This window comes from Cherax quadricarinatus, chromosome 99, assembly GCF_038502225.1.
Source record: "Cherax quadricarinatus isolate ZL_2023a chromosome 99, ASM3850222v1, whole genome shotgun sequence".
NCBI classification, from domain to species: Eukaryota; Metazoa; Arthropoda; class Malacostraca; order Decapoda; family Parastacidae; genus Cherax; species Cherax quadricarinatus.
In genome coordinates this window covers 1154341-1181899 of record NC_091390.1, presented here as the reverse complement: position 1 = coordinate 1181899, position 27559 = coordinate 1154341, and the positions used below count along the sequence as shown (strand labels likewise).

Here is a 27559-nt window from a genome sequence, read left to right as displayed (position 1 = left end):
TGTTGTCATTGTTCTTTATCACCATCTGAAGTCGCCTGGGGACCGAAGTGGTGAGGGTGGAGAAGAAGGAGGCGTCCATGTTGATACAAAGCTTCTTCAGTGCCTCCTTCGGGTCTGTGATGTTGGTGAGTCGAGCTTTTGCAATCTCATTTTTCATCACGTGCCAGGCATTTTCGACAGGATTTAGGTCAAGGGAATTGCCTGGCCACTCCAAAACACTGATATTATTGCCCTCGAGGAACTTTTTCACTCCTTTTGACTTATGGGCAGGGGTACCATCATGAATAAAAAAAATACACTCGTGAATCTTCCAAAATGTCTGCATGTGCTCCCTTAACACCTCGATATAATTACTTCCCTTCATGGTAATGTTCTTGGGAAGAAAGTAGAGTCCACCTCTGCACTTATAGCCACTAGAAGCACCTCAGACCATAACACTGCCAGGGTGCTTCACTGTCTTCACGGCATACTGTGGGTCACAATGGGACACACCACTGCGACGACGGACGGTCTTAGAGCCGCTGAACATCACCTTCTGCCACTGGTCTGAGGTTCAATTCCTTGTACTTCTTGCAGAACTGAAGCCAATTCTTCTTCATGGCTTCAGTTAGGATGGGCTTCTTGGCGGCACATCGAGCAGGCATTTTCAGGTCCTTTTGCAGTCGGTGCTGAATGGCTTGCACTGCAACATCTTTCAGAGGTGCAGGATGCTTTTCCTTGAGGTCTGTGCCTGTTATGGCAGAATCTGGTAACACTTCCCTCTTCAGGATCTTGTCGCTGTAAAGAGAAGTCTTTTTGGGAGCCCCAGACCCCAATTTCCGAGGTGTTACGGTGCCAGGTGGGGGTTAGGCAGCTGCTTTCTTGAGGTTCTAAATTGCCATCCTAGTCGCCTTCAGGTCTGCAGCTATGCATATCACAGACATACCTTGCTCTAATAGGGTGAGTGCACAAGTCTTTTCAACAATTGAAAGTTTAGTTTGACCCATTCTGACCACTCGGACCAGAGATATAGCGTGGCAAAGTTCGTGGTCAAGTGAAAAAATGGGCGATGAGTAACAACATAACAATCCTTCTTCATCATCGAGCTCTGGAAGAGCACTGAAGTGTGGGGCTGTGGGGAACACTGAAGCAAGACGGGGCTCCAGTACACTAAGCTATCACAAGCTCCATCCACTTTTCTTATGGTGGAAATTCAAGTGAAATGTATACACCGAAATCTAGTGTATACATTTTTTTTTGCATTGGAAATGTATAGATTTTTTTTGCTGCCACTGTACAGTGCTTGTACTCTAAAGGATGAGTGAGGACATTACAGTTCTGGAGGTGGGAAGTAAAGTACCCGTACTCCAAAGGATGAGTGAGGATGTTACAGTTCTGGAGGTGGAAAGTACAGTACCTGTACTCTGAAGGATGACTGAGGATGTAGCAGTTCTGGAGGTGGGAAGTACAGTACCTGTACTCTGAAGGATGAGTGAGGATGTTACAGTTCTGGAGGTGGGAAGTACAGTACCTGTACTCTGAAGGATGAGTGAGGATGTTACAGTTCTGGAGGTGGAAAGTACAGTACCTGTACTCTGAAGGATGACTGAGGATGTAGCAGTTCTGGAGGTGGGAAGTACAGTACCTGTACTCTGAAGGATGAGTGAGGATGTTACAGTTCTGGAGGTGGGAAGTACAGTACCTGTACTCTGAAGGATGAGTGAGGATGTTACAGTTCTGGAGGTGGAAAGTACAGTACCTGTACTCTGAAGGATGAGTGAGGATGTTACAGTTCTGGAGGTGGGAAGTACAGTACCTGTACTCTGAAGGATGACTGAGGATGTAGCAGTTCTGGAGGTGGGAAGTACAGTACCTGTACTCTGAAGGATGACTGAGGATGTTACAGTTCTGGAGGTGGGAAGTACAGTACCTGTACTCTGAAGGATGAGTGAGGATGTTACAGTTCTGGAGGTGGAAAGTACAGTACCTGTACTCTGAAGGATGACTGAGGATGTAGCAGTTCTGGAGGTGGGAAGTACAGTACCTGTACTCTGAAGGATGAGTGAGGATGTTACAGTTCTGGAGGTGGAAAGTACAGTACCTGTACTCTGAAGGATGAGTGAGGATGTTACAGTACTGTATGTGGGAAGTAAAGTACCTGTACTCCAAAGGATGAGTGAGGATGTTACAGTTCTGGAGGTGGAAAGTACAGTACCTGTACTCCAAAGGATGAGTGAGGATGTTACAGTTCTGGAGGTGGAAAGTACAGTACCTGTACTCTGAAGGATGACTGAGGATGTAACAGTTCTGGAGGATGTTTGGAGATATGTTATAGTTTGTTACTGTAGTGTCAGAACACTTCTGGCAAGACAGTGATAGAGTGAGTGATGATGAAAGTAGTTTCTTCTTTTCGGGTAAACTACCTTGGTGGGAAACAGCCTATGTTTTAATAATTAAAAAAATAAATGTGGAAATTAGTTTGTGTATTAGATTCACTCTTCAAATCTGTTTTCCAGCTCCTCTTCCTCTTCCTCCTCCTCCTCCTCTTCTTCTTCTTCATCATAGACTTCAGAGTCATTAAGCATTCCTGAAATATAAAAAGTGTTGAAAATTCAAAATACAAATTTATTAAGGGCACGTCAGTTCCTCGTCTTGTAATAATACACCTACCATCCGACTTACGACCTGCTCGACTTACGACCACTTGACTTACGACCGTGTTTTTTATGCCAAATTTCTGGGAAATACACAACTATTTGTGTTGTACACAGTGTTTATCCTAAACCTTACAGTATAAAATACAATACTAACAGCATAAAAAGTAAAGTAATACATGAAATACCAAAATAAAACAATAAAATAAAGTCATTACAAAAATGTTTTGTTGATATTCAGTAGTAAAGTTCGACTTACGTCCATTTCGACTTACGACCGGTTTCTCGGAACCGAACTTGGTCGTAAGTCGGATGGTAGGTGTACAAATTTATTAAGGGCACGTCAGTTCCTCGCCTTGTAATAATATGTTATTTTTCTACTATAATCTACCTTGTCCATAATTGCTATCGCATTTGCTTTGTTTGTTTCATAAGGTGAAGTCCAGGATCTTTCCTTAATCCTTAAACTGTCCAAACGTAGATCTACGTTTACGTGTGTAGCACTCCGACCTTCATTTTCTCCACTTGAAAGCATGTAAAAAAATGTAGATCTACGCTCTGAGCGCTACACACGTGAACGTAGATCTACGTTTGGACAGTTTAAGGGTTAATTCATGGTATAACTTAACAAATCTTGCAGAGGTCTGAGCACAGCTGAGACCTCTGCAACACAAATGCAGAGGTCTGAGCACAGCTGAGACCTCTGCAACACAAATGCAGAGGTCTGAGCACAGCTGAGACCTCTGCAACACAAATACAGAGGTCTGAGCACAGCTGAGACCTCTGCAACACAAATGCAGAGGTCTGAGCACAGCTGAGACCTCTGCAACACAAATGCAGAGGTCTGAGCACAGCTGAGACCTCTGCAACACAAATACAGAGGTCTGAGCACAGCTGAGACCTCTGCAACACAAATGCAGAGGTCTGAGCATTTGTCTACTTTCATAAAGCTGCAACTTTATGTAAGTAGACAAAAGTTGAATGGGTGAGGATGTAGACAAAGCAAATGCAATAGTAATTATGGACAAGGCAGATTATAGGGAAAAATAAACATGATATTATAAGACAAGGGAATTCAGGGGCCTCTTAACCCGTAAACGGTCCAAGCAGATCTACGTTCACACGTGTAGTGCTACAAAAGTAGATCTACGTTCACACGTGTAGTGCTACAAAAGTAGATCTACGTTCACACGTGTAGTGCTACAAAAGTAGATCTACGTTCACATGTGTAGTGCTACAAAAGTAGATCTACGTTCACATGTGTAGTGCTACAAAAGTAGATCTACGTTCACACGTGTAGCGCTACAAAAGTAGATCTACGTTTTTTTTACATATTTTCAAATGTAACAAAAAAAAAAGTAGATCAAAGTTTTTTTACACATTTTCAAATGTAAAAAAACAAAAGAAGATCTACTTTTTTTACATACTTTCAAATGTTGAAAAAACGTATATATACGTTTGGACCGTTTACGGGTTAATGTATCACTTTCTTTATAACGTATCAGCTGTTTCCCACTGAGGCAGGGTGACCCAAAAAAGAAATACGTTCACCATCATTCACTCCGTCACTGTCTTGCCAGAGGCTAATACAGTGGACCCCCGCTTTACGATCACCTCCCAATGCGACCAATTATGTAAGTGTATTTATGTAAGTGCGTTTGTATGTGTATGTTTGGGGGTCTGAAATGGACTAATCTACTTCACAATATTCCTTATGGGAACAAATTCGGGGCTCTGGTGGCCTGGTGGTTAACGCTCTGGCTTCACACGGTGAGGGCCTGGGTTCGATTCCCAGCCAGAGTAGAAACATTGGACGTGTTTCTTTCAACCTGTTGTCTATGTTCCCCATCAGTAAAATGGGTACCTGGGTGTTAGTCGACTGGTGTGGGTCGCATCCTGGGACACTGACCTAAGGAGGCCTGGTCACAGACCGGGCCGCGGGGGCGTTGACCCCCGGAACTCTCTCCAGATAAACTCCAGTACTGGCACCTGAACATACTTCTGGCATGAAATAATATCGTAAACCGGGGGTCCACTGTACTGAGGACTGGGGGATTGGAGGCAATCACATTCAACTGAAGAGGTGAGTAGCTTCAATTCCTCGGATCAAGAGCCTTTCACCAGCATCAAGGCTATACAACTTCTAGAGCATTTCTATACAGGTCCTATAAGGTGGAAAACCCAGAGTCTTACTAGATATAAACAAGTCAAAAATCAATTTTCATAAAATTAGGTCATTGGAAATTTCAGCTCATAATTTACTAATTAATTTGCATTGTTTTACTGAAATATAATTTGAAGGATATGTGGAGATATGTTGTAGTTATGAACTGTAGTGTAGGCATGCCTCTGGCAAGACAGTGATGGAGTGAATGATGGTGACAGTGTTTCTTCTTTCTTGGGAAGCCTTGATGGGGAAACAGCCGATGTGCTAATAATATAAATTAAAGCATAATAAACACAGGATATATACACCATGAGTTATATTTTTCTCAGTGTATATACACTGAGAGGTATATATCTCAGTGTATATACAGTAAGAGGTATATATATCAGTGTATATACACTGAGAGGTGCATATTTTGGTGTATATACACTAAGAGGTGTATATCTCAGTGTATATACACTAAGAGGTATATATCTCAGTGTATATACACTAAGAGGTGTATATCTCAGTGTATATACACTAAGAGGTATATATCTCAGTGTATATACACTAAGAGGTGTATATCTCAGTGTATATACATTGAAATGTGTATATCTCAGTGCATATACACTGAGAGGTGTATATCTCAGTGTATATACACTGAGAGGCATATATCTCAGTGTATATACACTGGTAGTTTACATTAATCAGTATTTTAGGAATTAAAGTATTCTTGACTGGTGGTGTACAGGTGACCTGCAGCCTTAATGACCCTCGTGTAGTAGATAGACTTTAAACCCCATTAACCAACCAACCAGTCTTAGCCCTTTCAGGGTTGGTGTCGTACTAGTATGGCTTGCACGCCAGGGTTGGTGCCGTACTAGTAAGCATAAATTCTAGCACCTTCAAATCTAGCGAGAGAAAGCTGTTAGGCCTACATATGAAAGAATGGGTCTATGTGGTCAGTATGCATAGTATAAAAAAGTTCCTGCGGCACACAGTGCATAATGAGAAAAAAAAATCCGACTGTGTTTTTGGTTTAAAACAGCGACTTTGCAGTGTATTTTCATATGCTATTTATGGTTGTATTCTAGTTTTCCTGGTCTCATTTTATAGAACGGAGGACATATTATGGAAATTGAGATGATTTTGATTGGTTTCACAATGAAAAGCACCTTGAAATTGAGCTCAAATTAGCAGAAATGTTTGATTTTTGCCGAAGTTCAAAAGTAAACAAATCATGCAACATGTCCAATACACATCAACTGGTGAGTCTAATATTCTTTCACAAGTGATCTGATATTATTTATACCATTTCTACACTAATGCAGTAGTCTGCATAACAGTAAATCTTCTATTTTTTATGAGAATAAAAATTCAAAGTGGAAAGCAAAAGAAATGTAACAGAGGCCTGGGGATGTGACTAACGAACAGAGGAAATGTTATTTTAGTGCCAGGAATGTCTTTCTTGTTTATTCTGGATCCTATTTGGAAATTGGCATCTTTTGAAATTTGTGTGAAAATGGCAAAATTGCCAAATTCTGACCACTGTATTGGATAGTTGAAATCAGTAAATTGGTGGTTTTTTGTGCTCATTCGATAGAAAAAATGGAGTTCTAGTGAAATAGTTATGATTTTGTTGACTGGTACATGGAATTGGCCGAAAATAGAGCTCTAAGTGTGCGAATTCGCTGATGCGTAAATATCGCCGAGACCGCTAACTTTGCGAGAGCATGATTCCATAAGTTTTTCATCAAATTTCACACTTTTGGTGTCATTATGATCAGGGAAAGATTCTCTATCATTTCATAAGAAAAATAATTTTTTTTTTTGAAAAATTTCCGACTCTCAGAACAAGTTGAGGAGACGGCCTGCTGACCCTGAAAGGGTTAATGACCCTCGTGTAGTAGATAGACTTTAAACCCCATTAACCAACCAACCAGCCTTAACCCTTTGACTGTTGCAAGCCCCTTTCTGAAACTGTCATTCTATGTCGCAAAATTTTTGGAAAAAAAAAAAAAATGATTTTTTCTTATGAAATGATAGAGAATCTTTTCCCGATGGTAATGACACCAAAAGTACGAAATTTTGTCGAAAGCTCACGGAATTATCCTCCCGAGAATTTAGTGGTCTCGGCGACATATACGCATCAGCAATTTTGCAGAATTTGAGCCGTGTTTTTGGCCAATTCCGTTGTTCCAGTTGACGAAACTCATAGCTATTTCTTCAGAACTCCATTTTTCTATCAATTGAGTACAAGAAACTGCCCATTTACTGATTTAAACTACCCAATAAAGTGGTCAGAAATTGGCAATTTGGCCAATTTCACACAAATTAAAAAAGATGCCAATTTCAAAATAGGGTCCAGAATAAACAATGTAGACATTCTTGGCACTAAAATAACATATCCTCTGTTCATTAGTCACGTCTCTAGGCCCCTCTTATATTACTACTGCTTTCTATTTTTATTTTTTATTCATACAAAAAATACAAAATTTACTGTTATGCAGACTACTGCATTATTGTAAAAATGGTATAAATAATATCAGTGCACTAGTGAAAGAATATTAGACTCCCCAGTTGACGTGTATTAGACGTGTGGTGTGATTTGCTTACTCCTGAAAACTAGTAAAAATCGAACATTTCTGCTACTTTGAGCTCAATTTCAAGGTCGTTTTCATCGTGAAACTAATCAAAATCATCTCTATTTCTGCAATATGCTTTCCATTTTATCACATGAGACCATGAAAACGAGAATACAACGATAAATACTATACGAAAATACACCTCAAAGTCCTCGTTTTAATCCCAAAAAACGGTCTTGAGTTTTTTTTTCTCATTATGCACTGCGTGCTGCAGGATTTTTTTGTGGTGCACACTGACCACACAGACCCATTCTCTCACATGTGGGCCTACCAGCTTTCTTCTGCTTGATTTGAAGCCGCTAGAATTATTGAGTACACTTTATTTTTTTTTAACAAGTCGGCCGTCTCCCACCGAGGCAGGGTGACCCAAAAAAGAAAGAAAATACCCATAAAAGAAAGAACTTTCATCACCATTCAACACTTTCACCTCACTCACACATACTCACTGGTTTTGCAGAGGTGCTCAAAACACAATAGTTCAGAAGCATATACGTATATAGATACACAACATATCCCTCCAAACTGCTAATATCCTAAACACTGGCTCGTAACACGTATATATATGACCAAAACAGTCAAAGGGTTAATGACCCTGGTGTTGTAGATAGACTTTAAATCCCATTAACCAACCAACCAGTCTTAATGACCCTTGTGTAGTAGATAGACTTTAAACCCCATTAACCAACCAACCAGTCTTAATGACCCTCGTGTAGTAGATAGACTTTAAACCCCATTAACCAACCAACCAGTCTTAATGACCCTTGTGTAGTAGATAGACTTTAAACCCCATTAACCAACCAACCAGTCTTAATGACCCTCGTGTAGTAGATAGACTTTAAACCCCATTAACCAACCAACCAGTCTTAATGACCCTCGTGTAGTAGATAGACTTTAAACCCCATTAACCAACCAACCAGTCTTAATGACCCTCGTGTAGTAGATAGACTTTAAACCCCATTAACCAACCAACCAGTCTTAATGACCCTCGTGTAGTAGATAGACTTTAAACCCCATTAACCAGTAAAGCAATGATAAATATAAAAAATATCAATATTTTCTACAAAAACTGTTAAAAATAAACAAAGACTTTTGTTAAAACTAACACAGCAATATAATCCCTAGCAACACAATAACAAGAAACAAAGAGACTATACAAACTTTGTATAAGAGGAGCAGCATCCAGGTTTAGAGCACTCTGGTTAATCTGAATTTCGTTCATGATCCTATTCTGCGTCACTATGTCAGACGACATACCATTCAACATCATCTGAAAATTAATAATGGAGATCAGTCACTTCAATATTTTTGTGTTGTCTTGGATATACAAATAATCCATATAAAGGAGAGAGAATGGAATGGATGTTAATGGAATGGATGTTAAGGGAATGGATGTTAATGGAATGGATGTTAAGGGAATGGATGTTAATGGAATGGATGTTAATGGAATGGATTTTAATGGAATGGATGTTAATGGAATGGATGTTAATGGAATGGATGTTAATGGAATGGATTTTAATGGAATGGATGTTAATGGAATGGATGTTAATGGAAAGGATGTTAATGGAATGGATGTTAATGGAATGGATCTTAATGGAATGGATTTTAATGGAATGGATCTTAATGGAATGGATCTTAATGGAATGGATCTTAATGGAATGGATCTTAATGGAATGGATCTTAATGGAATTGATCTTAATGGGATGGATCTTAATGGGATGGATCTTAATGGAATGGATCTTAATGGAATGGATCTTAATGGAATGGATCTTAATGGAATGGATCTTAATGGAATGGATGTTAATGGAATGGATGTTAATGGAATGGATGTTAATGGAATGGATGTTAATGGAATGGATGTTAATGGAATGGATCTTAATGGAATGGATCTTAATGGAATGGATCTTAATGGAATGGATCTTAATGGAATGGATCTTAATGGAATGGATCTTAATGGAATGGATCTTAGTGGAATGGATGTTAATGGAATGGATCTTAATGGAATGGATCTTAATGGAATGGATCTTAATGGAATGGATGTTAATGGAATGGATGTTAATGGAATGGATGTTAATGGAATGGATCTTAATAGAATGGATCTTAATGGAATGGATCTTAATGGAATGGATCTTAATGGAATGGATCTTAATGGAATGGACCTTAATGGAATGGATCTTAATGGAATGGATCTTAATGGAATGGATCTTAATGGAATGGATCTTAATGGAATGGATCTTAATGGAATGGATCTTAATGGAATGGATCTTAATGGAATGGATCTTAATGGAATGGATTAATGGAATGGATCTTAATGGAATGGATCTTAATGGAATGGATCTTAATGGAATGGATCTTAATGGAATGGATCTTAATGGAATGGATCTTAATGGAATGGATCTTAATGGAATGGATCTTAATGGAATGGATCTTAATGGAATGGATCTTAATGGAATGGATCTTAATGGAATGGATCTTAATGGAATGGATCTTAATGGAATGGATCTTAATGGAATGGATCTTAATGGAATAGATCTTAATGGAATAGATTTTAATGGAATGGATCTTAATGGAATGGATCTTAATGGAATGGATCTTAATGGAATGGATCTTAATGGAATGGATCTTAATGGAATGGATCTTAATGGAATGGATCTTAATGGGATGGATCTTAATGGTAACAATTTTAATGAAATGAAGTTTAACCTTAAACTGTGCAAAAGATCAACGTTCAGATCCGTAACGCTCCAAAAGTAGATATACTTTTTTTTTACATATTTTCAAATATAACAAAAAAAAATGCAGATAAAACTTTTTTTTTATACATTTTCAAATGTAAAAAAAAAAAAGATCTACGTTTTTTACATACTTTCTAATGTTGAAAAAACGTAGATCTACGTTTGGACAATTTAAGGGTTAATGGAATAGATACATATATTTTATATAAGCAAGAATAATGCTACACTTAATTATTCTTAAAACGTAGAATTTTAACTCAATATGAAAACAAGTCTTGGGACCGGGATTTCCGGTGGCCCGGTGGCCTGGTGGCTAAAGCTTCCGCTTCACACACGGAGGGCCCGGGTTCGATTCCCGGTGGGTGGAAACATTCCGACACGTTTCCTTACACCTGTTGTCCTGTTCACCTAGCAGCAAATAGGTACCTGGGTGTTAGTCGACTGGTGTGGGTCGCATCCTGGGGGTCAAGATTAAGGACCACAATGGAAATAAGTTAGACAGTCCTCGATGACCCACTGACTTTCTTGGGTTATCCTGGGTGGCTAACCCTCCGGGGTTAAAAATCCGAACGAAATCTTATCTTATCTTATCTTATCTTATTTATGTTCAATAATAGGTGGCCCTTGACTTATGATGGGGTTACGTTCTGACGAGCCTAATGTACGTTGAAAATATCGTCATATGAATGTATCTTTTTTCAAGGAAGCAGCCATATCCCACCAAAGCAGGGTGACCTAAAAAGAAAAACAAAAGTTGACCTTTTGTAATGTTAATAATATATACAGGAGAAGGGGTTACTAGCCTAATGCTCCCAGTATTTTAGTTGCCTCTTATGACACGCATGGCTTATGGAGAAAGAATTCTCTTATACTTCCCCATGGAGATAATAAGAATATATGATAAATAAGTAAATAAACAAATAATTAATGCAACTAAATATCAGTACTGAAAATTAAATAAATGAATACAAGTTTATCATATCAATAAATGTGCAGTACAGTAAGTCGTCAACATTAAGAATCTTCTGTATTGTGTATAATATTATTATTATATGATTATTGTGCATATCATTATTATACAATTATTGTGCATATCATTATTATACAATTACTGCGCATAATATCATTATTATACACAATACAAAAGGTTTCCGATATGTTTGTAAGTTGAGGTAACTCCCTGTGCTGTGCAGCATCACTACTGTACCATCATAAGTTAAAATATCACATGCTGAACCATCGTCAACTGAGGATCTGTATATTTTATATAAACAAGAATAAAAGCTATGTTTTCCTATTCTTAAAACTGAAGATCACTATTACAGGACAGAAGAGTCTCAACGTGACTTTGCATTATAATCATAACTCCTGTATTTTGCGGCTTATTAGACACACTTATTTTTTCAATAAAATGTCTTCAAAAACCAGCCTGCGTCTGGTGGCCTGGCGGTTAACGCTCTCGCTTCACACGGTGAGGGGCCTGGGTTCGATTCCCAGCCAGAGTAGAAACATTGGACGTGTTTCTCTCCACCTGTTGTCTATGTTCCCCATCAGTAAAATGGGTACCTGGGTGTTAGTCGACTGGTGTGGGTGGCATCCTGGGTGTTAGTGGACTGGTGTGGGTCGCATCCTGGGTGTTAGTGGACTGGTGTGGGTCGCATCCTGGGTGTTAGTGGACTGGTGTGGATCGCATCCTGGGTGTTAGTGGACTGGTGTGGGTCACATCCTGGGTGTTAGTGGACTGATGTGGGTCGCATCCTGGGACACTGACCTAATTTGCCCGAAATGCGGAGCATATCAAGGGACTTTCTATATAGTAGTATGTCATTGTTGTCAGCTAGGACTGTATACCTCGTACATGTAGTAATAAAGATATTATTATTATTATATTATGAACTGAAGGTCAGTGACGGGAGCTAAAAGTCTGAGGTACGGGTGGGCTGGAGCTCTCCCTGTTATGTCCGATGCCGAACCATTGAAACTAAAACAAGTCTTTTAAGCCACGTCTTATAAGCCACAAAATACAGTAAGCGCTAAACCCACAAGGCTCTTAAAACTGAAGCACAGACCTGATTTTCGCCAGAGTTTTGAGTACCGTCCATCAAAGAACTAGCAAAGGCTTGTGCCTCAATGGCCGACTCCAGCGGAGTGGTATTCCGTGATCGTAACTCGACATCCTGTATATGACCCAACTGGTTTCTAATGGTCAATTCTTCTACCTTGTAAAATAAAAAAAATGAAGTTAGATTAATGTAATTAAAGTTTTTTGGGAAATTTTAATTGAAAAAAAAAGTCAGGAAGTTGAAAATAACATTTGTACAACATTTAATAATTAGTCGAAGCAAATGTGAGAAAAACACGGCATATTTTGAATGAAAATCATCTGATTGAATAATACAAGAAGAAAAAAAAAAAAAATTTACCATTTATATAAACTTTTTTAAAACATCAGCTATTTCCCATTGAGGCAGTGACCCAAAAAAGAAGAAACACTTCCACCATCACTCACTTCATCACTGTCTATCCAGAGGTGTGCCAATACTACAGTTCGAAACTACAAATATCCTCACTCATCCTGAATGGAGGTACTATACTTCCCACCGCCAGGACTCATGTCCACCTATTATACTCGAGTGTAAATAAGTTAATATATTGAGAAGTGATTCAGGGAAACTAGTTAGCCAGACATGAGTCCTGGAGGTGGGAAGTACAGTGTCTGTACTCTGAAGGATGAGTGAGGATGTTACAGTCCTGGAGGTGGGAAGTACAGTGTCTGTACTCTGAAGGATGAGTGAGGATGTTACAGTTCTGGAGGTGGGAAGTACAGTGCCTGTACTCTGAAGGATGAGTGAGGATGTTACAGTCCTGGAGGTGGGAAGTACAGTGTCTGTACTCTGAAGGATGAGTGAGGATGTTACAGTCCTGGAGGTGGGAAGTACAGTGTCTGTACTCTGAAGGATGAGTGAGGATGTTACAGTTCTGGAGGCAGGAAGTACAGTACCTGTACTCTGAAGGATGAGTGAGGATGTTACAGTTCTTGAGGTGGGAAGTACAGTACCTGTACTCTGAAGGATGAGTGAGAATGTTACAGTTCTGGAGGTGGGAAGTACAGTACCTGTACTCTGAAGGATGAGTGAGGATGTTACAGTTCTGGAGGTGGGAAGTACAGTGCCTGTACTCTGAAGGATGAGTGAGGATGTTACAGTTCTGGAGGTGGGAAGTACAGTGCCTGTACTCTGAAGGATGAGTGAGAATGTTACAGTTCTGGAGGTGGGAAGTACAGTGCCTGTACTCTGAAGGATGAGTGAGGATGTTACAGTTCTGGAGGTGGGAAGTACAGTACCTGTACTCTGAAGGATGAGTGAGGATGTTACAGTTCTGGAGGTGGGAAGTACAGTGCCTGTACTCTGAAGGAGTAGTTTGAGATATCGGCTGTTTAGAGTGACATCTAAACTGCCGCATCTGCGCACCTCTGGCAAAACATTGATGGTGTGAATGAGAATAAAAGTGTCTCTTTTTCAGGTCACCCTGCCTCTGTGGGAGATGGCCAGTGTTAAAAAAAAATACAAACAGTACTAGGCTATTATTACTGTCTAGGAATTAACGTCTGCTCTTGGTACAAAGACTTAATATTTTTTGATGCCAGTACAATTTCTGGCTATCAAAATTTTTGATTCCTCTTCTTCTTCTTCTAATGACCAGAGCTTTGGTAAGATGGGGAAGGAAGAAGGATGGGTAAGGATGGAAATATTGGAAGAGGGTTGGAGGGGGGGGAGAGGTAGGATATAAAAGGTAAGTGGCCCAACCACTTTGGTGTAATTTAAAAAGTGTATTTGAATTGATAAGATTATTTTTTAAGAGGTATAATACTAACCCATCAGGGTCACATAAATATAATAGGTATATAAGTACATGACTCTGAATTGGTTGTAATTATACAAGTTGCAATTGCTTTTTTTTTTTTTTTTTTTTTTTTTTTTTTTTTTTTTTTTTTTTTTTTTTTTTTTTTTTTTTTTTTTTTTCGCGATTGCACAACGGATATTTATACGACAGGAAAGGCAATATTTTCTGGCCAGTTTATGAGCTCGTGACAATAGCTTCTTAATGGTGGTGTCCAACCATAGTCAATAGCATAATTTTACATTAGAAAGTTATTTAAGATGTCTCCCTAATTGGGGGCGATGATTTGTTCAGTATACATAGAAGGGTTCTGGTAGTATCCAATCTTCTTCGTCAGGTAAGTTGCTCAAAATCATGGGTCGAGGGTAATCATCTTTGTGAATAAAACGACGAACCCTCTGTGGGAGAGTCATTCTTTGAGTCCTGTGAGGTGGAGTATTGATGGTGTAATCGGTGGTATTTATCACTTGTATAGGATGTTCTCTATCTGGCATGTATAGTTCTTGCATTGTATAAAGTTGTTTCTTTTTTAGGGTGTCAAGGCGTACATTTATGGCAGTGATATCTTGTTGTGTGTGTAAATCTGCCATTTTAACTCTGTCTCTCCTCCTGGTATTGGTAATAAATCGAAGAGCTCTATTCTGGACCCTTTGTAACCGTAGCATGTTGGTCTTTGTTGTTAATGATATTGGGACACAAGGGTATTCAAGTATAGGTCTTATTATCATTTTATACAGATGTTTTTTGACATGTTGAGGGGCTTGATTGAATCGAAAGAGTCTGCTAAGACCGGCTTTGGCTGTGTTGATCTTTTTAGTTACATGAGATGTTGAGTGGAGCAGCCTGTCTATTTCATATCCCAAGATCTTGTTAGGGTTTCTAATGGCTACAGGTGTACCTCTGATGGAGATACCCCCTTTATCTTCAATGGTTGATGCAAAACATCCTATCGTGCTAACAAGGACCTTGTCAGGATTAGTCGTAATTCTCCATTTCTTCTCCCAATTAGATGTTCGACGAAGTTCAATATTCATTTTTTCTATGACTCTCTCATACTTGTATTTTCCTGTTACTGGAGTTGATGAGACGACATGAATAACATCATCTGCAAACTGTGTCACAATTGTGTCATTAAACTCTGGTTGAGGAAGGTCATTCACATAAATGTTAAACAAAAGTGGACTGAGACAAGAACCTTGTGGGACACCAGCCGTCGGTATAAAAGGTTCTGTCGACTTGCCATGAAAGGTGGGAATGATTTTTCTTTGAGTTAAGAAATTATAGATTACTCTGAGAAAAGTCCAGTTATGGTCTGGTAGGTCAATGAGTTTGTATATAAGGCCATCATGCCATAAGCTATCAAAAGCTTTGTGAACATCTCTGGTGGCAATTAAGGCAAGATTGCCCTGCTGTTTTAGACTTGCTACAGTGTCAAAAATAACATTTATTGCATGGTTGGTACCTCTATGTGTTCTAAAGCCAAATTGTTTTTCAGTAAACAAGTGATTAAACTCCATATAGTAATTCAATCTGTTGGAAATGACTTTCTCAAGAACTTTTCCAGTGACTTCAAGTAAAGATATAGGTCTATAGTTCCCAGGTTGGTGAATGTCTTTATTGGGCTTAGCAAGAAAGATCATCCTAGCAGTCTTAAAAACAACAGGAAAATATCCTGAGGCCAAGATGGCATTAAAGATATTTACCAAGGACTGTTTGCAATTTCTAGGTAGGTACTTTATTTGTTTCATTGTTATTCCAGAGAGGCCAGGGGCTCTATTTCTCATTCTTCCAATAACCTGACTTATCTCTAGTAATGTAATAGGTCTAGTTGGAAATCAACATTTTTATTCCTGTACAATTTTATTCTATCAACATTTCTATTCCTGTACAATTTCTGGATAATGGATTTTGCCACTGAAAATGGTACCAAGTTAGAGACATAGGCTGCTGTGAAGAGGCAGGGCCAGGAGTTATGAATCGACCCCTGCAATTCCAAATAAATGACTACACACTTGCTGAGACATTTTGCTCTGTGTAGAGCTTTTTTAAGTCATGTTTCACTCTGTGTAGAGCTTTATCTATTCATGTTTCACTCTGTGTAGAGCTTTATCAAGTCATTTTTCACTCTGTGTAGAGCTTTATCAAATCATGTTTCACTCTGTGTAGTGCTTTATCTATTCATGTTTCACTCTGTGTAGAGCTTTATCAAGTCATGTTTCACTCGGTGTAGAGCTTTATCAAGTCATGTTTCACTCTGTGTAGAGCTTTATCAAGTCATGTTTCACTCAGTGTAGAGCTTTATCAAGTCATGTTTCACTCTGTGTAGAGCTTTATCAAGTTATGTTTCACTCTGTGTAGAGCTTTATCAAGTCATTTTTCACTCTGTGTAGAGCTTTATCAAATCATGTTTCACTCTGTGTAGTGCTTTATCTATTCATGTTTCACTCTGTGTAGAGCTTTATCAAGTCATGTTTCACTCGGTGTAGAGCTTTATCAAGTCATGTTTCACTCTGTGTAGAGCTTTATCAAGTCATGTTTCACTCAGTGTAGAGCTTTATCAAGTCATGTTTCACTCTGTGTAGAGCTTTATCAAGTTATGTTTCACTCTGTGTAGAGCTTTATTAAGTCATGTTTCACTCTTTGTAGGGCTTTATTAAGTCATGTTTCACTCTGTGTAGAGCTTTATCTATTCATGTTTCACTCTGTGTAGAGCTTTATCAAGTCATGTTTCACTCTGTGTAGAGCTTTATCAAGTCATGTTTCACTCTGTGTAGAGCTTTATCAAGTTATGTTTCACTCTGTGTAGAGCTTTATCAAGTCATGTTTCACTCAGTGTAGAGCTTTATCAAGTCATGTTTCACTCTGTGTAGAGCTTTATCAAGTTATGTTTCACTCTGTGTAGAGCTTTATCAAGTCATGTTTCACTCAGTGTAGAAACTCTTTGACTGCGGGTTCAATCCCAGCCGGGGTATGGTTTGTTTGCAATCGTGTCATTACGATTTCCTGAGTCAGTGTAGAGCTTTCTCAAGTCATAACTTAAGTCAGTTTATTTAGGTACGGCTACACGTAAGTACAATTATCATACATAGTGTAAATTACCCTGGATAAAAGCTTCTTCTACATGCAATTTGTGTTTGTCTTTGTGCTTGTTGGCAATTTGCCCATCACCACGTTACTTTATGGCAATTTCAGGAGTCCATACCAGGGGGTCATTGCCCCCCTGGTCCCAGACCAGTGGTGTCCCAAATTATCTAGGCATAGCTAAGAGGAAGCTATGATCATGGTCTTTCTACTCCCAGAGTCCGGCCATTGGCCAAGTTCATCTGGTGCTAGCCTGGTCAACCAGGCTGTTGTTGCTGGAGGCCCACTGACCCACATATCCAAACAGGTTCATACAATACACAAATAACCCACACATAGGCACTGGGCTGTGAGGGTTTACACAAAAAATTCACTAAACCTAAACATGAAATAAACAGGAGAATGGATGAGAGGCTGTGAGACTGGCCATTTACGGACCACGATTCAAGCTTCTTATCTATCCTTATCTTATTCACTAACAGTTGTTTATTATAACTTTATCTGAGCTCATAGATGATATAGTACCGAGTGGGGTTAAGAACAGATCTACCGCTAAAGCTCTTGGGCTAAAGAGAAGATTTTGGTTGAGTTTCAGTTGGTGCCTGTGATGGAATATAATACATTATCAAACCATACCACGGGCGGGATTTGAACCCGCGGTCAGAGAGTCTCAAAACTCCAGACCGTCAAAACTCCAGACTCTCTGACCGCGGGTTCAAATCCCGCCCGTGGTATGGTTTGTTTACAATCGTGTCATTGCGATTTCGTGAGTCAATACATTATCAGTTCTGAGACAGTAGTGTGTCAGACTGTCAATTTATATACAGTGGACCCCCGGTTAACGAACTTTTTTCATTCCAGTAGTATGTTCAGGTGCCAGTACTGACCGAATTTTTTCCCATAAGGAATATTGTGAAGTAGATTAGTCCATTTCAGACCCCCAAACATACACGTACAAACGCACTTACATAAATACACTTACATAATTGGTCGCATTTGGAGGTGATCGTTAAGCGGGGGTCCACTGTACCACAGTTCAAGCCCCTTGTCCATCCTTACGTTTATTTATTAACACCTGTTTATTACAACTTCATCTTAGATCATAAAACACTATATATAAGTCATAATTCACATGACTGAGCAATTCTATAAAGCTGCGGAAATTTAAAGATATATCTTTTTTATTATCATTAACACACTGGTCATCTCTCACAGTGTTAAATTAGACACATGTGCAACTCTTGGGTATCTTTATTGAGGAAATGTTTCGCCACACAGTGGCTTCATCAGTCCATACAAAGGATAAACTTGAAGAACAGGAGAAGAATGAGGTAATCAGTCCCTCAACCTTGAGTCAATGTGGTCAGTCCATCAATCTTGAATAGAATATGGCATATGAGCGGAGAAGCAGCTCATAAACCGTAGGCAGGAGAGGTGCAGCAGTCGTAGGTGGTGTCACATTTGTCCATTGTGGAAGTAGGTCGTGTCCAAGGGTTAGGCAAGCGAAGAATTCCCAAGTATTAAGATCCCAAGAAGTTGCAGTGTCTGACAGGATTGTAGATGAATGGTTCAAAGAACCGACACGTTGTTAAATTAGACACATGTGCAACTCTTGGGTTGCACATGTGTCTAATTTAACAGTTGCACATGTGTCTAATTTAACAACATGTCGGTTCTTTGAACCATTCATCTACATCTCTCACAGACTGACCACACAAAGGAAATGCATTCACCATTATTCATTCAATGACTATCTTGCCAGAAGTGTGCTGGCACACCATCTAAAGGGGACAAAAAGATACAAAACATCCAGGCCATGGGAAAACCTGGGTAGCCACAGCCACTCAAGAGGGAGAGGTTTTTTAGTGCCAGGAAGGAAAAAAAAACTGGCAGGAAATGGCAGAAATCGTACACCAAATCCAGTCATTTCTGGAGTGGAACCACAGTCGATGGCCTCCACTCCAAACCAACAGATACAGATACTAATGCCGGAAAAAAATCCCCCCCCAGTACCAACAATACCACCAGTCCGATGACATTCTTCTTTGCAAATATACAGGGTCTAAAGCCAGCAACAAACAACAAAATACCTTTCATCCGTGGACTGCTTGCAGAGGCAAAGGCAATGTTCGCGGCTTTCACTGAGACCCACATAAAGGATCACTTGGACAATGAAATATGGATCCCAGGTTACAACCTATACAGATGTGACAGAGTGAACAGGCTAAAGGGGGAGGGGTTGGCCTGTACATTGCAGAGTCACTTGTTTGCACAGAACTGCTTAATGCCTCAAATGATGTAGTGGAAGTTTTAGCAGTAAAGGTCGAGAACCAAAACCTAGTCATTGTGGTAGTCTACAAGCCTCCAGATGCAACATCCCAGCAATTCCAGGAACAGCTGTTAAAAATTGACCACTGTCTGGAAAATCTTCCAGCTCCTGCACCCAACATCTTGCTCCTGGGGGATTTCAACTTAAGGCACCTAAAATGGAGGAATATAGCAAATAATATTGTTGCAGTAATAACACCAGGAGGCAGCTCTGATGAAAACTCACACTCACACGAGCTTTTAAACCTCTGCACAAAATTCAATTTAAACCAGCAAATAATAGAGCCTACTAGACTGGAGAATACACTAGACCTCATCTTCACTAACAATGATGATCTGATAAGAAATGTCACCATATCAAAAACAATATACTCAGATCACAACATAATTGAGGTTCAGACATGTATGCGTGGAGCCCCAGATCGACATAATGAGATTAGTCACGAGGGAGCATTCACCAAATTCAACTTCAATAACAAAAAGATAAAGTGGGACCAAGTAAATCAAGTTGTAACCGATATAAGCTGGGAAGATATACTAAGCAACACAGACCCCAACTTATGCCTAGAACAGATTAACTTGGTGGCACCTGATGTATGCACAAGGCTTATTCCTCTAAGAAAAAGGAGTAGATGTAAAATAGAAAGAGACAGGCGCTCCCTTTACAAGCGACGGAAAAGAATAACGGAGAGGCTAAAAGAGGTCAATATATCTGAAATGCGTAGGGAGACACTGGTCAGAGAAATAGCAAGCATCGAACTTAAGCTAAAGGAATCTTATAGGAGTCAGGAATCGCGGGAAGAACTAAAAGCCATAAATGAAATCGAAAGAAACCCAAAGTATTTCTTCTCCTATGTCAAATCAAAGTTGAGAACAACGTCCAGTATTGGGCCCCTACTTAAACAAGATGGATCCTACACAGATGACAGCAAGGAAATGAGTGAGCTACTCAAGTCCCAGTATGACTCAGTTTTTAGCAAGCCGCTAACCAGACTGAGAGTCGAAGATCAAAATGAATTTTTTATGAGAGAGCCACAGAATTTGGTTAACACAAGCCTATCCGATGTTATCCTGATGCCAAATGACTTCGAACAGGCGATAAATGACATGCCCATGCACTCTGCCGGAGGGCCAGACTCATGGAAATCAGTGTTCATCAAGAACTGCAAGAAGCCCCTATCACGAGCCTTTTCCATCCTATGGAGAGGGAGCATGGACACGGGGGTCGTCCCACAGTTACTAAAAACAACAGACATAGCCCCACTCCACAAAGGGGGCAGTAAAGCAACAGCAAAGAACTACAGACCAATAGCACTAACATCCCATATCATAAAAATCTTTGAAAGGGTCCTAAGAAGCAAGATCACCACCCATCTAGAAACCCATCAGTTACACAACCCAGGGCAACATGGGTTTCGAACAGGTCGCTCCTGTCTGTCTCAACTATTGGATCACTACGACAAGGTCCTAGATGCACTAGAAGACAAAAAGAATGCAGATGTAATATATACAGACTTTGCAAAAGCCTTCGACAAGTGTGACCATGGCGTAATAGCGCACAAAATGCGTGCTAAAGGAATAACAGGAAAAGTCGGTCGATGGATCTATAATTTCCTCACTAACAGAACACAGAGAGTAGTCGTCAACAGAGTAAAGTCCGAGGTAGCTACGGTGAAAAGCTCTGTTCCACAAGGCACAGTACTCGCTCCCATCTTGTTCCTCATCCTCATATCCGACATAGACAAGGATGTCAGCCACAGCACCATGTCTTCCTTTGCAGATGACACCCGAATCTGCATGACAGTGTCCTCCATTGCAGACACTGCAAGGCTCCAGGCGGACATCAACCAAATCTTTCAGTGGGCTGCAGAAAACAATATGAAGTTCAACGATGAGAAATTTCAATTACTCAGATATGGTAAACATGAGGAAATTAAATCTTCATCAGAGTACAAAACAAATTCTGGCCACAAAATAGAGTGAAACACCAACGTCAAAGACCTGGGAGTGATCATGTCGGAGGATCTCACCTTCAAGGACCATAACATTGTATCAATCGCATCTGCTAGAAAAATGACAGGATGGATAATGAGAACCTTCAAAACTAGTGAGGCCAAGCCCATGATGACACTCTTCAGGTCACTTGTTCTATCTAGGCTGGAATATTGCTGCACACTAACAGCACCTTTCAAGGCAGGTGAAATTGCTGATCTAGAAAATGTACAGAGAACCTTCATGGCGCGCATAACGGAGATAAAACACCTCAATTACTGGGAGCGCTTGAGGTTCCTAAACCTGTATTCCCTGGAACGCAGGTGGGAGAGATACATGATTATATACACCTGGAAAATCCTAGAGGGACTAGTACCGAACTTGCACACGAAAATCACTCACTACGAAAGCAAAAGACTTGGCAGACGATGTAACATCCCCCCAATGAAAAGCAGGGGTGTCACTAGCACGTTAAGAGACCATACAATAAGTGTCAGGGGCCCGAGACTGTTCAACTGCCTCCCAGCATACATAAGGCGGATTACCAACAGACCCCTGGCAGTCTTCAAGCTGGCACTGGACAAGCACCTAAAGTCGGTTCCTAACCAGCAGGGCTGTGGCTCGTACGTTGGTTTGCGTGCAGCCAGCAGTAACAGCCTGGTTGATCAGGTTCTCATCCACCAGGAGGCCTGGTCACAGACCGGGCTGCGGGGGCATTGACCCTCGGAACTCTCTCCAGGTAAACTCCAGGTAAACACCTCTGATTAGATGACCCTCAGAACTACACCAGGATAATTATTTTTTTTATTTTTATTATCACACCGGCCGATTCCCACCAAGGCAGGGTGGCCCGAAAAAGAAAAACTTTCACCATCATTCACTCCATCACTGTCTTGCCAGAAGGGTGCTTTACACTACAGTTTTTAAACTGCAACATTAACACCCCTCCTTCAGAGTGCAGGCACTGTACTTCCCATCTCCAGGACTCAAGTCCGGCCTGCCGGTTTCCCTGAATCCCTTCATAAATGTTACTTTGCTCACACTCCAACAGCACGTCAAGTATTAAAAACCATTTGTCTCCATTCACTCCTATCAAACACGCTCACGCATGCCTGCTGGAAGTCCAAGCCCCTCGCACACAAAACCTCCTTTACCCCCTCCCTCCAACCCTTCCTAGGCCGACCCCTACCCCGCCTTCCTTCCACTGTTCACTTATATGTTTCACTGTAAACACCTGGTCCACACACCCCCTACCTTTCCTAAAGCCTCCTTGTTCATCTGCTATCCTATTCTCCGTCTTACTCTTAATTCTTTCAATTATAACTCTACCATACACTTTACCAGGTACACTCAACAGACTTATCCCCCTATAATTTTTGCACTCTCTTTTATCCCCTTTGCCTTTATACAAAGGAACTATGCATGCTCTCTGCCAATCCCTAGGTACCTTACCCTCTTCCATACATTTATTAAATAATTGCACCAACCACTCCAAAACTATATCCCCACCTGCTTTTAACATTTCTATCTTTATCCCATCAATCCCGGCTGCCTTACCCCCTTTCATTTTACCTACTGCCTCACAAACTTCCCCCACACTCACAACTGGCTCTTCCTCACTCCTACAAGATGTTATTCCTCCTTGCCCTATACACGAAATCACAGCTTCCCTATCTTCATCAACATTTAACAATTCCTCAAAATATAATTATTATTATTATTATTATATTGATGAGGAAGTGATAAGCTGGTAGAGTAGTGTAGAGGGATCACGGTCAAGATGATGCTAAATATGAAGCCATGAGAATTAGAAGTATCGAGAACAAGGTACAGACTCCCCTACGTACGAACATTTGTATTGCAAACTTCCGATAATATAAACACCCGTCTGTTTTATTAAATTTATATTTACAAACTATTATAAACATAAACTTTATTTCATTTATAACCTATGTTTTGTTTACTAGCATACAGTATGTATTTTTCCCTTGCTCACATATTCTGTATACATACTCATGTTGGACTTACGAACGACCACTTGGAACTGAACCTGCTCGCAAGTAGGGGAGACTCCGTAATAAGTTTATTTAGATACAGATACACATAAATACAGTTACACAAATTATCATACATAGTGACGTGTGTGTAAATTAGCCACCATGGTAACTGAAAAATGTCAAAGTGACTTATTTCCATTGGATTCCTTGTATTTCCATTGGGGTCCTTGTATTTCCATTGGGGTCCTTGTAATATCTTATTATTTAAAAATTAAAAGTTAAAATAGCTGACTCAACTACAGTGGAACCCTGAGTTTCGGCAGTAATCCATTCCAGGAGCTAGGCCTCAACTCGAAATGGCCGAAAGGTGAAGCAATATTTCCCATAAGGAATAATGTAAATACAATTAATCCGTTCCAGATCCACAAAAATATTCATGAAAAATACATTTTGTAAAGAATAGCTATAGTTTTACATACACAAAACACAGATAAATACATGTACATATATAATATAAACTAGATAAATTAAAATTTAAATAAACATTTAAAATAACATTGACTTACCTTTATTGAAGCGACTTGCTGGCATCTGGAAGATAGGGAGGATAGGCCACATATTTTTCAGCCCCCAATTTGTCAGAACTGGCAGCCTCCCCATGCCTTACAACACTGTGTATGCCACGATGGTTCTTAAATCTGCCAAACCAGCCTCTGCTGACCTTAAATTCACTAAAATGAGCACTGGTTCTAGGTATTTTCTTTATAAGATCGGCATGCAACTGCCTTCTCACAAATAATTGACTCCATCCATCCATCTAGCTGCCTGCCTGGCTGGCTGGCTGGATGGCTGGATGGCTGGCTGGCTGGATGGATGGTTGGCTGGATGGTTGGCTGGATGGCTGGCTGGATGGCTGGCTGCTTGGCTGGCTGCTTGGTTGGCTGGCTGGCTGCTTGGCTGGCTGGCTGCTTGGCTGGCTGGCTGCTTGGCTGGCTGGCTGGCTGCTTGGCTGGCTGGCTGGCTGCTTGGCTGGCTGGCTGGCTGCTTGGCTGGCTGGCTGGCTGCTTGGCTGGCTGGCTGCCTGGCTGGCTGGCTGGCTGCCTGGCTGGCTGGCTGGCTGGTAGGATGAGTGTGCAGGGTAATGTTCACTCAAGGATAAACAATGCTAGACTGGCTCACAACGCCTGCACGGGGAGGTGTGCAAGTGCGGGCAGGCGGACAGGTCTGGTACGCTGGCCGAAACCCAAGGTATAACAGCAAAAACGCAGGACAAAATTTGGCCGAAAAAAGTGGTTGAAACCCAAAGTGGCCAATTCTCAGGGCGGCCAAAAGCCGGGGTTCCACTGTATACAATAAACTGTACAACCAAGTGTACACTCAAGTGCACAATCAAATGTACACTCAAGTGTACAATCAACTCACCTGCAATCGATTAAGATTATTTCTATACTTTTCAATCAGTTCTTTCATGACTGCTATCTCTTTCTGAAGAACCATCAGTTCTGCCGTTCGTATCTTAAGTTGAGCGGCCATCTGAAATTATATTAAATATTTAGGCTGCCATAGGCCTGAAATGCACAGTAATGCTTTAATAATAATAATAATAATAATAATAATAATAATAATAATAATAATATTTATACCTACATGGTACAACTTATACAGACCATAACTCACACCTATGACATACTATATAGAAAGTTCCTGGTTATGTAGAGCATTTCCCACAACTTAGGTTAATTTTGTCCCCAGGATGCCACCCACACCAGTCACCTAACACCCAGGATGCAACCCACACCAGTCACCTAACACCCAGGATGCCACCCACACCAGTCACCTAACACCCAGGATGCAACCCACACCAATCACCTAACACCCAGGATGCCACCCACACCAGTCACCTAACACCCAGGATGCCACCCACACCGGTCACCTAACACCCAGGATGCCACCCACACCAGTCACCTAACACCCAGGATGCCACCCACACCAGTCACCTAACACTCAGGTACAGTGGAACCTTGGTACTTGAACAATTCAGTATTCAAACAATTCGTTCGGTAAAAAATCGCTCAGCAGTTGATCGTTTGCTCGGCACTCGACCAAACAAACACAACCAGCCAGAACTTCGCTGTAAACTATTTCGTGTTTCTTCCCATTTTTTTTATATTATGGGTATAAGTAAGTCACCATGGCGCCTAAGAAGATTAATGATAACAGCCAACCAAAAAAGAAAACGGGTTGAGAAAAATTTGTTCGGTACTCGAACAGCTTTCTGGAATGAATTCAAGTACCGAGGTACTACGGTACCTACATATACAGACCAATGTTATGTAAATTCAACTGAAAAAGTACATAAAAAAATTAAATAGCACATAAAAAGGCCTTTTCAACAGCCATTTTGGATAGGCCTTTTGAACTGTAAAGAACTTGATATCAATGGTAGAATTATTATTATTATTATTATTATTATTATAATCAAGGGGGAAGTGCTAAATCGGGAGGATTATACAGCGCCTGGGGGGGGGATGTGGAAGGCATTCTCAGGCTTAATTCGGGGAACTGGAGCACAGATCCAATTCCCTAAATCAAGAGCCCCTCACCAACATCAATGGTAGAACACATCGTCAAGTACGTTAATAAAACATGACATGATCTACGGCTTTTTATTGAGAAGACGTTTTGCCTTCTGGGGACTTTATTAATTTAAAAAGAATAAAAGAAGTGTTTTATTAATATGTTTTGCCCACCAGGGACTTTTATGATTTAAAAAACAATTGACAACATACTTTTAAGATGTTTTGCCCACCAGTTATTTTATTAAGACATTTTGCCCACCAGGGATTTTTATTAATTGAAAAATAATTCACAACATACTTTTTTAATGTGTTTTACCCACCAGTTACTTTATTAAGATGTTTTACCCAAGAGGGACTTTCTTAATTGAAAAATAATAAAGTGCTTTATTGAGAAGACGTTTAGCCCACTGGTGACTTTATTAATTGAAAAAAATTAATAAAGTGCTTTATTAAGACGTTTTGCTCATTAGTTATTTTATTAATTGAAAAAATAATTAATAAAGTGCTTTATTAAGATGTTTTGCTCATTAGTTACTTTATTAATTAAAAAAAAATAAAGTGCTTTATTAAGACGTTTTGCTCATTAGTTACTTTATTAATTGAAAAAATAATAAAGTGCTTTATTAAGACGTTTTGCTCATTAGTTACTTTATTAATTGAAAAAATAATAAAGTGCTTTATTAAGACGTTTTGCTCATTAGTTACTTTATTAATTGAAAAAATAATAAAGTGCTTTATTAAGACGTTTTGCTCATTAGTTACTTTATTAATTGAAAAAATAATAAAGTGCTTTATTAAGACGTTTTGCTCATTAGTTACTTTATTAATTGAAAAAATAATAAAGTGCTTTATTAAGACGTTTTGCTCATTAGTTACTTTATTAATTGAAAAAATAATAAAGTGCTTTATTAAGACGTTTTGCTCATTAGTTACTTTATTAATTGAAAAAATAATAAAGTGCTTTATTAAGACGTTTTGCTCATTAGTTACTTTATTAATTGAAAAAATAATAAAGTGCTTTATTAAGACGTTTTGCTCATCAGTTACTTTATTAATTGAAAAAATAATAAAGTGCTTTATTAAGACGTTTTGCTCATCAGTTACTTTATTAACTTAAAAATAATAACTTTATTAAAAAGACATTTCGCTCGTCTCAATAAAGCCCAGACTTTAATGAGACAACGTTTCGCCTACCAGGACTTTTTGATAAAGTCTCTGGTGTGCGAAACATCTCAATAAAACACAATAAAGCTCATATTACACACAATAAAACCCCATAAAGCACAAATAAAGCAACAAAACTTGACTTTATCTCGTCTAACTTTACTAAAGCCAAAAGAGGATTATCAATATCATTATTTTCCCAAGTTATTACTCGAGGGATTTTTTTGAAAATTTCACCATTAATAGGCAGGACATAGAGCTACTTTGCCTAATTTTTTGGAAAGAATTGGCCGGGTAATTAACGAGTAATGACGTAATTAACGAGGTGATTCACCTCGTTGTTTACACTATGTCGACGTCTC

The 27559-nt window shown here is 39.6% G+C and overlaps 1 protein-coding gene across 1 annotated transcript; it reads right to left on the bottom strand.

The window, feature by feature from the left end:
* Positions 1 to 1704: 1704 nt before the first annotated feature.
* LOC128704791 (snRNA-activating protein complex subunit 5-like) lies at positions 1705 to 27559 on the bottom strand. Its single transcript, XM_070079494.1, has 5 exons — positions 27532 to 27559; positions 24877 to 24987; positions 12226 to 12375; positions 8583 to 8691; positions 1705 to 2566 (listed from the first exon to the last, which is right to left on the bottom strand). The coding sequence occupies exons 2-5, from the start codon at positions 24985 to 24987 to the stop codon at positions 2472 to 2474; spliced, it is 465 nt and encodes a 154-aa protein (XP_069935595.1). The 5' UTR covers positions 27532 to 27559; the 3' UTR covers positions 1705 to 2471.